The 15011-nt window shown below is 48.5% G+C and overlaps 1 protein-coding gene across 1 annotated transcript in view; it reads right to left on the bottom strand.

Annotated features, from left to right (window-relative positions):
- Positions 1-15011, bottom strand: part of HYDIN (HYDIN axonemal central pair apparatus protein) — a 377997-nt gene that overhangs the window by 67087 nt on the left and 295899 nt on the right. Inside the window, exons 45-52 of the mRNA XM_057493202.1 lie at positions 14001-14184; positions 11578-11719; positions 9634-9793; positions 6347-6952; positions 4149-4370; positions 2095-2303; positions 1696-1878; positions 426-545 (exon numbers count right to left, since the gene is read on the bottom strand). Coding sequence (XP_057349185.1) covers positions 426-545; positions 1696-1878; positions 2095-2303; positions 4149-4370; positions 6347-6952; positions 9634-9793; positions 11578-11719; positions 14001-14184 — 1826 coding nt within the window. The remainder of the gene's footprint in view (positions 1-425; positions 546-1695; positions 1879-2094; positions 2304-4148; positions 4371-6346; positions 6953-9633; positions 9794-11577; positions 11720-14000; positions 14185-15011) is intronic.

Genomic DNA, 15011 nt, shown 5'->3' with positions numbered 1-15011 from the left:
AGGGCTCTGTCCTTGGTCCTTCTCTCCTTACTGTGAACTCTCAGCTGATCTCATCTATGCCCGTGGCTTCTGTTGTCTCAAAGACAGACTCTCCTCTGAGAACCCAAACATGGAGCCTATTTCCCACCTTCCGTGGCTACTAGCTATATTTCTCAAGCATCTCAAGGTGAACTCTTGATCTTACTCTTCCCCCGCCAAAACCTGGTCCTCTTCCAGGCTTCCCCATCTGGGAAAATGGCACCCCCATTCACCTGTGTGCTTAGCAGAAACTCAGGACATGAGAACTCAGTTCTCCTGACCTGTGGTCCAGGGTTAACCGAGGCAGCATTAGTAAAAGCTACATCGACACAGGAACCCTATGCTTGTACTATTTATGAGTCCAACCCAGGAATCTCAAATCTGCTTTGAAATAATGGAACACTTACTTATCTCTTGACTTTCCACAAAGCAGTGGCCCAAAGTGAAAAGTCTCCAAGCTTATAACGTACTTCTTAAAGATGACCTCATTTTCTTTCATGTCCATCTTCCGCTGAGGGAATACCACTCTGAACACAGGGGAGGCAGAGAAGAGGAGGAGAGGTTGTCTGAAAGCAAGTTCACTGCCACTGCTTGATGTTTACATGAGCCCCACACTACCCGTTCAGCAAACGGTCCAGGGGTCTGGAGACAGAATGACTCATAATTGGAGGACCTTTGTTGAGTCTTTATTCTCACTCCTTCTCTCTCCCTACCCACAGTAGCTATGGTTTAAACTCAAGTAAGAAGATTCCCAGTGGTGGCCTTCATCATGAGAGGCTTATGACAGAGCTGAGTTGGATTTCCTGTTCTAGTGCACCCAGCTAGAAAAATTTCTGAGGATCCCTATGGAAAACTAGTCTGGTGGACATCAGCTAGCTTCTGAGTTCCTTGTCCAATGTGGTCTCTATGGTGAGAACTGCAAAAAAACTCCTCTTGGTAGACAAGCTGTAAAAGGGGTTGTTCCTCAGGGGTGTTGCCCCACTAGCTTGCTTGGCCAGGTGCCTTTGTGCAGTGTATAAGGGGCACAGCAGTGTTCAGTAGCTCATAACTGTGAGGCCAACCTGTAGAGATTGGAGAGCTGACCCTCAAATGACTCGGGGGCTAGGGGTGTTGACCCCCTGTGCAGTAGAAAATCCATGTATAACTTTTGACCCCATCCCCACAAAACTTAACTACTAATAGTCTACTATTGACTGCAAGCCTTCCAGATAACAGAAACAGTCAGGTTACATATATTTTCTATGTTGTATGTATTTTATAGTATATTCTTACAGTAAGGTAAGCTAGAGAAAAGGAAATTTTTTTTTCTAAATAGTTGCAAATCTCCAAAAAGTTTCCAATATATTTATTGAAAAAAAAATCTACATGTCAGTGGATGCATGCAGTTCAAACCCATGTTGTTCAGGGGTCACCTGTATTGATATTATAGGATACGAAGTACTACAGTAAAGGGAAGTACTACTTTCCCTTTTTCATTCTCTGCCATTCTCTTTTCCTCAGTCTCACCGCAGGCATTCCCGTGGCTTGGTCAATGCCCAAGACATTGCAGCCCAACAGACAAGAGGCTGGGATGCCAGCCCTGCTCACATCAGTGTTAAGAGCTGCCTTGTTCAAAGTACCATGCGGAGGCCTGGTAGGAGTCTGTCCACCTGTTCTTTTAAAGGGAAGCACACTTACTTTGGGTCTCGGCAAATGTATGGGTAAGTGCAGATGCCTCGGCAATAAAGCTGGTACTGGCGGCGAGTCCCGAGGATCTCGAAGTTGAATGTTTGGTCAAAGTTCCCAGGGTCATCAGGAGAGAAGTGCACCCGCAACGTCACCTCGCCGTGGGCCGGCACGATCCACCGGAAGTGCTTCAGCCTGCAAGTGACCACGTGGGGTTTAAAGTGAGAACGGTGTCTTTGCGCCGGGGGAAGACAGGACCGCTGCCCGGGAGAAGTCCTGTCGAGCTGGGGTTAGGCATGGTGGACCGTGGGGCCCCGCAGCGGGACAGCTCTGTTCCCGACCGGGGCGGTGACAGCCGCCCCGCCATGTGGGCCTTCAGCGTTCCCTTCCCTGGGCTGCTCGGCGGCCCACCTGGTGAACTTCTCCTGGGAGCTCTGTGCAGAGAAGTTGTTCAGGTCCAAGTCTGAGAGGGGAGCAATGGTTCCAGGGGCTGGCCCAGGAAGGCCCTTCCTGTTGAAGGCCGTGCGACGTTTGTCCTTCTGACTCTCTCGGGCCTGATCCTTTTTTTCTCTCCCTTTCTGTTTGCTCACCTTAGAGGAGAGAGGCTGCTCTTCCTGGGCCTTAATTAGAAATGAGCACAAGGTCGTAAATACTCTTCTTACACGTACACAATAGGGAATCACAGAGGCCTACAGCATGCCTGCAGGCTGGGGTGACATCGCTGCAGGCTCGGGACCCGGCGGTGGCCGAGAGCCCAGTGGGGCAGGCCTGCTGCACTAGAGTAGCAAGGAGGTTAAGTACAGAGGGGTCTACCGCTTTCCGTGGCTCCCCACTCCCTGGGAAGGAGGCTGAGCCCCTACGGGAAGCTTGAAGCTAGCAGGGAGTGTGTCCCTCTACTGCATTTTGTTGTGTTTCTTTAGTATCTTTTAATCTAGACCCCTGCCCCCCTCCCAAGCACATTGGCTTTTTGAAGAGACCAGACCAGATCTGTGTCCTTACAGTGAAATTTTCTGACTATTCTCAGAGTGCCGTTTAGCTTACTCCTTTCTTCCCTGTATTTCCTCTAAACTGAAAATTGGGTTTCCAAGGTTGATTAGACTCACAGTGGATGGTGTGTGTATTACACTCTGTCACAACTGGGGACAAATAATGTCAGGTTGACCGACAATTATAGGTGTAAAGTGTGTTCACGCGGCTGGACTGGGGCCCGTCACATCTGGCCATGCCCACACAGCCTCTCCCCTTTGCAGCTGACCCTGGGGTGATGCTGTGGCTCAGACTGAGAGCCTTGTTCCCCAACAAATCACTGCTTTTCCTATTCACTGGTGCTCCTTAGGTAACTATTTCACTAGGGATAAGAGAATAGTGCTTTTCTAAGTCCACCATTCTTTTCATAATTTTAGCTGCCATTCTTCTGGAATGAAAAACTTTCCTTTGTCAATTCCCTAATAAATTAGAGTTCCTCCTAAAAAATGACAAGTTAAAGACTTAACTCTTTCCTGTTATTGACCAATTTCTGGAAAGGAGGTTGGTGTGGTAGTCACCTCCGATGTTGGCAGTTTTTTGTCTTTATCTGTTTATTTGGACTCTGCTGTAGTGAGGCCTGCCCACTGATGCTGCTGACCTCTGATGCTGATTTCCTACCCAGTTGTAAACTGACCCAGTTGTAAGCTGAGCTGTAGACAGCGCCTTTGCTTCTGATTTTATTTCTTTGCTAATGTGCATGGCTTGTAGGAGGCTGAGTGGAGAAATTCAAATTTTGGGCCACTAGACTTCTCTGGGGGTAAAAAGCTCCTCTATAATTTTTAATAAACATGCCTTCTGCATATTATTGGTCAAATCTACTTTTCCTGTAAAACTTATTCTATTAATTGCTTGTTTTCTTTTACTTTTATATGATTTCATTTTGATAGCTTGTACTTTTAACCCAGCAGAATGAATTTTACTATATTGTGTTAGGTGAGGAGATAAAAAAAATGACTTTACCCCAAATATCCAATCTTCCCCCTCAGTCTCTTTAATGACCTGCCCTTTCTCCAGTGGGGTGTGTTCCCCTGACTTGTGTCCGTTGATTCTTGTCTTCTCAGGCACTGTGTGAGTTGCCTTAGTCTCATAATACATTCTTGTATCTTTCTTTAAAAAGGAGCTTGCTCTACTTATTTTTTTCTTGCAAGTGAGCTTCAGAATAATTTGACAAGTTCCCTAAACCACCCATGGGATCGGAAAGGTTGGAAGGTGAGAATCAGTCATTTTTGGTCTCCTTTTAGGAAGCAGGAAAAGTCAGTCCTGGGCAAGGGGGAGCTTGAAGCAGCTCCTGTGGGGTTCTAAGGCAGGTCCTCCTGAAACGCTGAGGGAAAACTCCTCAGTGGTCAGGATACCCAATACCATACTCAAGTGTGGCCACGTGGAGGCTGACCTTGTCTCCAAACCACCGTCAAGAAGACAAACTGCTGCTGGCTCTTTACCTTCACAGCCGCTGCAGGGGCTGAAATCTCTGCTTCTGCTTGTGCTTCTCTTTTCTCCTCCAGCAGGGGGCGCTCCTCAGATGGTGGGACCACAAACACAAAGTGCTTGAGGATTTCTGTCGTGGCCAAAGGCAGTCGCTTCGCAGGGTAGGAGATGATTGAAAATAAGGCGGGAGGCGGGATGGGTGGGCCAGAGGCACCCAGACCCAAGATGTCCAGGATCTAAAGGAGAAGCCCGTGGTTAATTTCCTGTGCACAGTGGGCTGCCTCTCACCACGTCCCCTAGTGAGCCCAGGGGCCTTCAGACCCTCCCGCCTCCCTATCAAGACTCTTGGGAGATGCCCCTGCAGTGGGCACATGTCAGGGAAGGGGTGTGAAGGCCTCTGGCACAGCTCTGCAGGTCTTTCCAGAACCTCGTCCCCAGACCAGGCTGACGCTCTCTGTACCTCTCTGATCATGCTCTTGTTACTTTACTGTGGCTGCTTAATTGCCTGTCCCTGCAACTGGACTGTAACCTCCATTAGGACAGGAACCAGACTGACACAGTATAAGGACTAGCACATAGTAGGCACTCAGAACATCTATTTAGTTTTAAGAGACCAACTATTCAGGTTCTGATGTCTTTAGTACAGAGTCATTCCATCTATTTTCAGATCCCATGTTACTGTTTTCTCTTACCTTTAACTGTTCTTTCTTTCCAAAGATGAAAGAAAGTTTGGACTGGAGCAGGTCAAATATAGCAAAGAGAGAAAGCAATGGTTCTGGGAATGGGGTAGAGGATGGGAATGAAGGGAGAAGTGAAAGAGATACTCAAGAGAGACAGTTTATTCCTGGAGTGTTCTTCCATTTGGCTCTGATGTATGAGTGAGCATTCTCCAGAGCAGATGGCTTGAAAATGTAGTAGCAACTTCCTTTTCAGCTTGTAAAACCCCCAGTGTAAGCACACTAGCTCTGGATTAATGGATTAGAACAGCAGTGTTCTAGCCTACCTGAGTGCCCATCCTGTGGACCAAATGGGCTGTTAGGTCTAGCAGGGAACTGTCTTCACGTAACCTTGTGTTTCTAACCTGGGGGTCAAGCAGCTAAAGACATCTCCTGACGAATAATGTGTAGCTAGAGTTCACTTCCAGGGTTTAGAATGGCTGTGAGGAAAGGGATGAATAAGTTGTATCAATTATGATATTAACAGCCAGGGAGTTCTTTCAGCAACAGTCCGACCTGTGGCTTGGAATGTGGGGAGAATAAAACAAGGCAAGAAGGTATCTTGGCTACAGTAGTGGAGTATAAAGCAAGACTTGATGTTCTTTTTCAATGAACAGATTTCTGAAAAAAACAAAATACAAAAAAGAACCCCTCCCCACCACCCATGATTCCTTCTCCAAGTCCAGCAGGGGCAGAATGGAGAGACAGGGAGACTGTGGAGTTGGCTAGTGTCTCTTCCTGCTTTAGCCCACCTCCAGATTCTCACTGTGAGGCCACATCACACCAAAGTTCGCCCTCTTGTGGAAATACTCTTCTCCTCCCATCAACCCTTACCTGTGACATATCCCTCTGGGGCTGTTCTTAAGGCTGAATCTAGTTTCTGAATAAACTAAACCAGAGGTCAGCAAACTGACCAGCCACCTGCTTTTGTAAACCAAGCTGTAGTGGAGCATGGCCACGCCCAGTCATTTACATATTATCAGTGGTTGCAACAGAGACGGCATCGTCCACAGCCCAAAGCAGTTGCTTACTGGTATTTTGCAGAAAAAATTTGTCCCTGCCAAGGGCTGTAACTGCCATCCCTCCAAACCACTGCTGCATATGCAATGCTTCTGTTTCTAGGAACAAGAAGCTTTCTCATGGCATAATTTATGACATTGTGGGAAGCTTGTGTGAAAAGTTCTAAGTATATTTGAGATTCTTGCTTCACCCTGCAGAGTATATGTGCCTTGCCAGCCCTTAACACCAGTGTCAGTATTAAAAAAATCAAACCTACAGGTGGTTTTTTAGAAAGTCAGACAGAATAATTTAGATCTGTGGAACTTTCTGTGGATTTTGCCAACTGGAAAAAGGCCCTTTAAACCAAGATTGTCTTAATTCAAGGGGCGTCAGAACTTCATAGCATGGAGGGAATATAGCCAAGAAGCCCTTTTACCAACATTAGCGCAATGGCTGCTACCTGATGCCACGTCTTCACGCTGGGGGTGAGTCTGTACCTGATCCTCCTGGGGAAGCCTGTCATTCTCCAGGGCTTGCTTCCAGCTCAGGCCTTCGAAGTCGGGCGTCTGGATGTTTATGAGTGGCACACCCAGATCCTTCTTCCCTTCGTGCTCCTCCTCTGTGTCGCCCTCTCCTCCATCACTCCGCTCCTCCAGCGCCCGGAGCTTCTCCAGATGCTCCCTCTTGACACGCTCCCGCTCCAGGCGCTCCCTCTCCGCACGCTCCCGCTCCTTGCGGCCTCTGCGCCCGCCCGAGGGCACCTGGCGCTGGTCTTCGGGCTCACGTGGTGTGTCATCCGCCCCGCCGTGAGGCAGTTGGAGCCCTTGCTTCCGGTCCCAGTACATGAGGGTGTTCTGGATATCCTTCAGAGTCAACTCATAGGTCTTAAACTTCTGGGCCATAGGCTTGTCAGTGTCCTTTGGAAGGTCCCCTTCACTGTCCTCTCGTTCCTGGACAAGAGGAAACCCAAGCATGTTGGTATCTGCCAGCTGGTGCTTTCTCTTCTTGCTTGGTTCGTCCTTCTCAGATGCCACCTGCTCCCTAACAGATACTTTCTTTTCTGCTGTGTCCATCTTGATGTCTAGTTTGGGAAAAGTAAGAATCTAGAAGGCAAAACATATAAAATATGCTTTAAAAGTTCTCGAAGGGAAAGCAAGTCATATAAGGAAGAACAAGAGGACATTCTGTTTTGTAAGAAAGCCTCCCAGGATTCCATGCACCTCTTATAAACACTAGGCTTGTGCTGAAGAATCAGCTGGGGGGCCCTTATCAGACCATCTTTTCTGGGTCCTTCTTTGCTGTAGATCTGGTTGGGGCCTGGCATTGTGCATTTTGAAAAAGATGCTTAGTGCCTGTGATATGCACTCCTGGCTGAGAGCTGTAGCTCTGAAGGGTCAACAAGAGCAGTGCCCCAGGAATGCTCCTTCTGCTCTTGCTTTTAGGTGCTTTGGGAGAGGCCACAGAGGGCAGCAGTCCCATTCCAGCAGCACCCTTGCTACTGCGGGGCCCTGTGGGAGCATTTTGCATCCCTTTCCCATCGTATAATGGGGATAGTAATTTCAATAACTACCCCAGAGGACTATCAAAGACTAAATGCATGGGTATGGAGGCTTCTCAAAAATCTAAAAACAGAAATACCCCAAGGACCTAGCAATTCCACTTCTGGGAATTTACCCCCCAAAAACAAAATCACTAATTCAAAAAGATATATACACTCTGACGTTTATCACAGCATTATTTGTAATAGCCGAGATATCGAAGCAACCTAAGTGTCTACTGATAAATCAGTGGCTAAAGAAGATGTGGTTCATATACACAATGGAATATAACTCAGCCATAAAAAGAGTGAAATATTGCCATTGGCAACAACATAGATGGATCTAGATGGTATTTGCTAGCTGAAATAAGTCAGACAGAGAAAGACACACACCATATAATTTCCCTTACATGTGGAACCTAAAGAACGAAACAAATGAACAAAGAAGCCAAATAAATAGAAATAGATTCATAGACACAGAGAACAGACTGGTGGTTACCATAGGAGAAAAGGGTGGGAGGGTGAGTAAAATAGTTAAAGGGGGAAAAATTAGTGAGAATGTTTGCTATCTTCATCTGGATGATGACTACATGAGTGTACACATACCAAAAGTCATTAAGCTATTTACTAAGATTTGTGCATTTTATTGAATGTACCTCAATTTAAAAAAAGCAAAAAAAAAAAAAGATGAAATGCATGAATACATGTAAAAACACAAAACAGTATCTGCTGGCGAGTAAAGCATCTGTTAGTATCAAGTTACTAAAATCACATAGATTATGTAGTTAATGGGTATTGGGGGGGTATAATGGGAGTTTAGAATCTGGCTGTGCCCCAGGCTTTTAAAAATATGTATTTATTTAATGAACCTGGTATAGAAAAACCGATTTTATTCTCTTTGTTACTGCCTTTTTAAACTTACTTTGTGGGTTCCAATTTCCTCCTTGGGGAGGCTCCATAGGTTTGAGGTTATTCTTCAATGACACAGAACCCAGCTCAGTCTAACGCTCACTGTCTGCAGTCAGCCTGTGTCCCCTTTCCCACTGAGAGCTCTTTCCCTCCCTAAGGTCAGGCCTGGAGGCACGAGTGACCCAAGGCTGGCCTTTCCTCCAGCTCAATGCACTGACCCCTGCTCCACTTGTCGATCCCTAACAGAGGCCAGAGAGAGCTGACAGGCCAGTCTTGGGGGAGCAGGTTCACTCACCTCATTTGTATAGGGAGGGGGGCCTTAGCTCCTACGGTATCATTCACCGTCTGTAGTCACTGCCAAGACACCCAGAGTTCTGTTAGGACGTCCTGTTCCATGTGGAAGTGGATTTTGTGTGGCAGGAGGGCTCCATGAGGGAAGGACTTGTATTTGGAAGATGTGGAAGCCCAGCAGAGGCTTGAGGCTGGGTCTCCATCTGAACTCCAGGTCTGCGTGTTTTGGATCCCAATTCTGTGCCCAGCTCTGTGTGCTCAGAACACACTCTTTCCCAAGCTCTACCTGATTGGGACCCCCGGACACTGACTCCTATGCCCTACATCTCCCCAGATGTGTCCACTGTCTCTCATCCACCTGCTGGGACCAGTCTGCACCTTGTCTGGAAGTCTGGCTGTAGCTCCATCCTCAGGACTCACGGTGTGAAAACAGCCACGTGCACACCAGCTAGCTACGTTGCTCGGCTATCATCCCCACCTGGGCCCTGCTCTGGCTGTTCTGCCTTTCCCGCATCCCCGTGGGCAGGACGTGACTGCTGAGCTTGGCAGGTGGGTAAACTCTTGGTACTTGTTTGCAAGGACAAGCTTATCCTGGAGCGTCTTCCTTGACTCCGGTCAAGGATAAGCTCTTGACTGAGCAGAGGGGCTTTGCTATGTGGCTTACTGGAGGCAAGTCTTTCATACAAAGCTATTTAGCACCATTCAGGGGACAGTGGAAAGAGCAAGGACTATGGTCAGGCATAACTGGGTGGTGAGGTTCTGGACCTGTGATTTCATCTCTCTCCAAGCGAGGTGGGGTTCACGTCTCAGCCTGGCAGGGTGGGGGAGATGCCAAAAGGCCAGGATTAGGGAAATCACAAGCACGGCACTGGGCACACAGCCAGTGTTCAGCAAGTGCTGCTCCCTTTCCGCCTGTTTTCCGCTCTCCTACAAAATCAAACAGCATTAGGGAAGTTTGCTGGAGGGGAAATGTGCCAGACTGATTGGCTGGTCACAGTGCTGTTTCTCTGCTTCTGCCTCTGGGAAAAAGCATGTGAAGGTTGCTACCTGCCGGCTTGGTGTTTGAGATTTCTTCAGGGGGAGCTCCTCCTTGACTGGTACTTGCTTTAGCTTTTTGACCTTCCGTTTCAGCTCATCTTCTTCCTTTTGCCGCTCAAGCTCCTGCTGTAGCTTCTTTTCATGCATCTTTGCCAGTCTCTCCAGCTTCCTGTGTCAGAGGAGCAGAGAGAACCGAGTTCAGAAACCCTCCTGCCTGAGCCCTTCCTCTGCCTGGGGTTGCTTGGTGGGGAGACATGGGGCTGAGCTTTCTTGGGCATAAAAAGAAAGAAGGAACAAAAGAAAGCTGGGCAAATAGGAAGAAAGGAAGGAGGGAGAAAGGAAAGGAGGGAGGGACAAGAAGGAAAGAGGCAAAGAAAGAAGAAAGGGTGGCTCTCATCTGTCTCTGAATGGTCATTCAGCAAAACTGATGAACTGAAACCCAACTAAGAGGAATTCTCAATCTGTATTTCTATTCTAATCTTGCATAGGAGAATAAGGCGAGGCTGAAAATAAGCTTGATGTTAACATTAAAAAAAAAACCAACTTTCAAAGATTGTTCTGATAGCAGTACAGATGAGACCCAGCTTCCTACACTGTCACCTTTGATACTCATTTCTTGTTAGAAATGGTGTTTTTAATAGCAGTCCTTACCATGGCCAGCTTGGAGCCATGTCGCTGGATCTGAAAGCCACATTCCTCTCCTCCTCTCTCTTTCTTTCCCTTCCTGCTGGGAATTCAGTCATGTCTGCCCTGCTGCTAATGGCAGAGAGGGCACCAAGTGCAAACAAATATGGTGGGGATAGCATTCCCGAAATTTTTCAGCTCCAGGAATTCATAGTTGCTTTGGGTGCTGTGGCTCTGTACTCACTGAAGCTGACCCATTATTACTTCATTAATTTGTGTGTGTGTGTGTGTGTGTGTGTGTGTGTGTGTGTGTGTGTGTGTGTGTGACACACAAACAACTCACTGCTGAGCTTTGAGGATCAGATTTGCATTTTCTAAGTCTACCCTGAGATGAATGCTTGAATGCAATGAGGTCATTGAAAAGAGATTCCTTTGGAATCCAGCGGCTTTTCATACCCTGGGAGGACCGGGCATGTTTATAACAGACCATGTGGGAGAAGTGACGAGGGCATGCTGCAGGGGCAGAGAGGACATGAGAGCTCCTTGGGGTCAGTAGGAGGGTCTGGAGGTAGAGGGAGAGGGGAGAAGGGGGGTATACTGTAGGCAAGTATCTTGGCTCTGTCCCCTCCAATGTTTGCAATTCTAGGGAGAGGTAGGCAATAGAGCCTCCCTCCCCCAGCACGTTGGAAGATCTGAGGGCAGAAGGGCCACATGTCCTGCTGCCCCTGCCCCCTTATCTGACAGTGTGAGTCTCCTGGGCCCTAGGTGGTGAGGAGGGCATCCAGTCGTGGGCCCAGGTATTGCTGTGTGGCTGGGAGCTCTGGCTTCGGAGCCTGTCCAAGCCTCACCAGGGTTTCTGGTGAAGTACCAGGCTGAGGACCAAGTGGGAGAGGCAGTCAGATCTCAGGGGACAGAGAGCACCGCTGAAGGCCCAGACGGTGGCCCGGGAAGGTGAAATGGCTGAGTTCTGGGGAGCACCCACCATGCCCATGTGCAGAGAGGGGCCCCTGGGTCACTCCAGGACAGCACAGGGGCCAGAAGCCCCTGACCCACCACATTACGTCACCTTCTGCCCAGGCCCAAACGCCTTCCAGAGAGAAGGAGGAGAGGAGAATGGGAGAAGCCCTGAAAGGCTGCAGCGATCAGAACCCTGGGTGGCAACATCCATTTTCCTGCTCTTAGCAGGTCATCCTCCTGGGCCTCCTGTGGCCATTGCCGTGCCTCCCCCCGTCCCTGGAGGATGACCCTGGGCTCTAGGATGGGCTGTGTGCCCAGTGGAAATTGCTTTCAGGGGAACCACTTCTGCTCTGGCCAGCCCTTCATTACCACTTCTTCTGCCTCTCCCGGAGGGCCTGCTGAACCTCCCGATCGAATGTGATTTTCTCCTCCTCCGCCAAGGTGTCATATTCTTCCTCATCCATGTATTGGAGACGCTCCTCCTCTTTCTTAAGTGCTTCCCTGCGTTTGTACTCTGGGGGAAACAGACACAGGAAGGTGAGAAGAAGTCACTCACCAGCTTGGGCTGCAGGGTCCCCCAGTAGCTTAGCTCTCAGCCTAGCCAGGTGCAGAGGGTCAGTGCCAATGAGAGGCGGCTCGTGCAGCAGCCTGAGTTCCCAATCTCTGCTGCGCTTTCCTTCATTCACACAGATTCAAAATTGGTCTCCATCTGCGGTAGGCTGAACAGTGGCCCCAAAGATGTCTATGTCCCAATCCCTGGAACCTTATGTGTTCCCTTAGGTAGCAGAAAGGACTTTGCAGCTGTGACTAAGCCCAAGACCTTGAGCTGGGGAGATGATCCTGGATTATCTGAGTGAGCCCAATATAATCCCAAAGGTCTTCATAAAGGGGAGGCAGGAGGGTCAGAGTCAGAGAAGGTGATGTGATGATGAAGCAGAGGGAGAGAGATGTGACAATGCAAGCAGAGGTCAGAGGGCTCTGAGGGAGGGACCACGAGCCAAGGAATGCAGGTGGCCTTTAGAAGCTGGAAAAGACAAGGAAAAGGATTCTTCTCTAGAGCTGCTAAAGGAATGTAGCCCTGCTGACGCCTCGATTTTAGGACTTCTGACCTCCAGAACCGTCCGATAATAAATCTGGGTTGTTTTTGAGTCCCCAAGTTTGTGGTTGTTTGTTAAGGCAGTAATAGGGAAATATATCACCTATTGATGTTACCCATTACGAGCACATGCCACCCAACTGCTCAGGGTGACAGGACCACTTGCAGCCCAAGGGGAGTCATCTTCCATGCCCTACAGATTCCGGGTCCAGAAGTGTGGCTCACATTCAGCACAGATGCTCTTGGTTTCTTTTTCACACCTCACTGGTGCAACATGCTCACCTTACATTTTTGTAGGTTTGAGCTGAGGGCTCAGAGATCTGTGTCTGAGTTCTTTTTCCTACACTTACCAAGGGGTAGTACTAAGGAAGAATGACTCCTCCATAGGGCTGTTGTGGGGATCACATGGGCAATCATGTAAAGCACCTAGCCCAGGGCCTGGCGTAGCCTTAAGTATTCAATAGAAATTAGATGTTAATGTAATAGTATGGTTACTGTACACAGCCCCAGGGTTTTTTCAAATGCAGATGATGTAGGGGAGAGGGGCCCAGTAATGCTACCATGGAAGACTTCAATCCACAGAAAACTGAGAAAATGGAAAGAGATTCATTCTTTCAAGTTGATCACGGTGGGGGAATGAGCCTTCCAGAGAACTGGGAAGCTGGAGGTGAAAATACTGCGGGAGGGGTGCCTGGTCATTCTTCCTAATTTTTCCCTGGGTGAGAATATGAGGAAGCAGTCTTTGGGGTCTGTTTAAGAACTAAGAGAGCTCAGTGTTTGTAAATGTGCCAAATAGAAAAACACTGGTCTATTAAGATTGTTCCAGAAGAGAGAGGTAAGGAAGGGCAGTGACGTGGTCAGAGCTGGGGCAAGAGCAGGATTCTGCCTCCCAGGGACAGTGTCACCTCCTCCCTTGGGTGCCAGGATTTGCTAGGCCTGCTTCTGACTAACTAAACTGGAAACTTAAGCCATCATTACACTGCATGAATCTTTTTTTCAAACACTGCATTTTTTTTCCAGGCCACAGGTGTAATGACAGAAAAAGTAAAGGTTTTAGAGTTATAATTTGCAACTACTTTGTTATGTGATCTTACATAACACTTGATAGCTCAGAGCCTCATTTTCCTCATCTGCGAAATGGGCACAACCATCTTCACAAGGTTACTGTGAAGATTAAACAACCTGAAGGGCCATGTAAAGACATTTGAAGTGTACAAAACGTTTGCTGCAATGCCTGTATGTAGAAGGCTAAAATATAGATGTTGTTCTGTAAAGTTTATCAGCACCTCTAGTTTTATAGGACATTAACAATTGGCTTACATAAAACCAACAAGCTAACTGGTCACCTGAGTCAGTGATGTGTCCCCCTCACACTGGCGGTATCCCAGAGATGTGGAGCGATGCACTGTGATACCACGGGAAAGGGGATGGGCCTGCTGTGGGAAGAGCTGGGGTCCCCCTTCATTCTGCAGTCTCTCAACAAGCCAGTGTCTCAGTTCCCTCACATGCAGAGTGGGAAATAAGAACTCCCAGCCACCTTACAGGGCAGAGGTGGGGCACCAGTGAAATGGGAAATGTAATCGTGTCAGTAAGGCCCACGGGCAGTGGCCCTGGGGAGGCGTTTCAGAGAGCCCAAAGCTCTGTGGAAAGGAAAGACCTGGCGGGGCTTGGGAAGGCAGCCCAGGGAATGGGGCCTTGCCTTCTTGCTCCTGTTTGGCCTTCTCCTGGGCCTTCATGGCTGTGTAATCCTGGGCCATGTTGAGAACGTAGATGTGCTCACGGTTGCCGATGGCCTTCAGCAGGCAGAGCAGAGCGGCAGGAACAGTCCGAGCAAAGAGCGTCTCCAGGCTATCGAACACCACCCCGCGGTAGCAGTCACTCAGCTGAAACCCGAGAGGGTACAGACGTTACCACGGCCGCAAGGTCATCTGTTCTTTACCCCCGGGTGCCTCTGTCCTTCTCCGGCTCTTTCCCTGCTGCTGCAACTGGTTCTGCGGACCTACCTGCCCGCCCCAGTGCAGACACCATTACCCTGCCCTTCTGCCTGCTAAATTCAAGGTGCTGCCACAAAGTAAAAGAGAAAAACAAGAATGTTTTATCAATCATGAAAGGTCTGTGTCATATGTATATGTAGAATAAAGGATTTATTCTGTCTCTGTAGAAATAAAGAAAGACAAGTAATTCTAAAGTGACGGTCTGGGAAGGCCCACGAGGTGCAGGGAAGGGAGGTACAAAGGAACGATGTCCCACGTGTAGAACAGCAGACAGCATGGACAGCAGTGCCAGACGGGCCCTGTGTAGCTTTCTTCGCGAAGTGTACTGATTTTGTGAACATTAGCAACTGAGCAGCCCGTGCTGTACCACAGTTACTCAGAGTCGGACTGGCCACCGCTGGCCAGGAACTGATTACTACCAGTGTCTGATGAGACAAGAACCTTGTGCCAGAATGCAAATCAGTTGCATCACTAAATACACTACCTAGTTCAGCTGCTGTGTTTTTCCCCTTTGTAGGAAGTGAAGGAAGCAGTGGGAACTCCGTATCTCAGAGACCAACAGTTTGAGTGGCCCAGCTCTACCAGTTTACTCTGGACTTTACTAACGATTCCCAGCCTTTGATCTGGATGTATGAAACACCTGCACACTTACAAGACTGCCTTGCTCCAATCAGCGGGGAGTGCTAGTACCTTTAACAGAGTAGCATGAACGAAGT

The sequence above is a fragment of the Manis pentadactyla genome, chromosome 15 (assembly GCF_030020395.1).
Source record: "Manis pentadactyla isolate mManPen7 chromosome 15, mManPen7.hap1, whole genome shotgun sequence".
Classification (NCBI taxonomy): Eukaryota; Metazoa; Chordata; class Mammalia; order Pholidota; family Manidae; genus Manis; species Manis pentadactyla.
The sequence above is the reverse complement of the archived record's forward strand: the minus strand, read 5'-3'. Positions and strand labels throughout refer to the sequence as shown.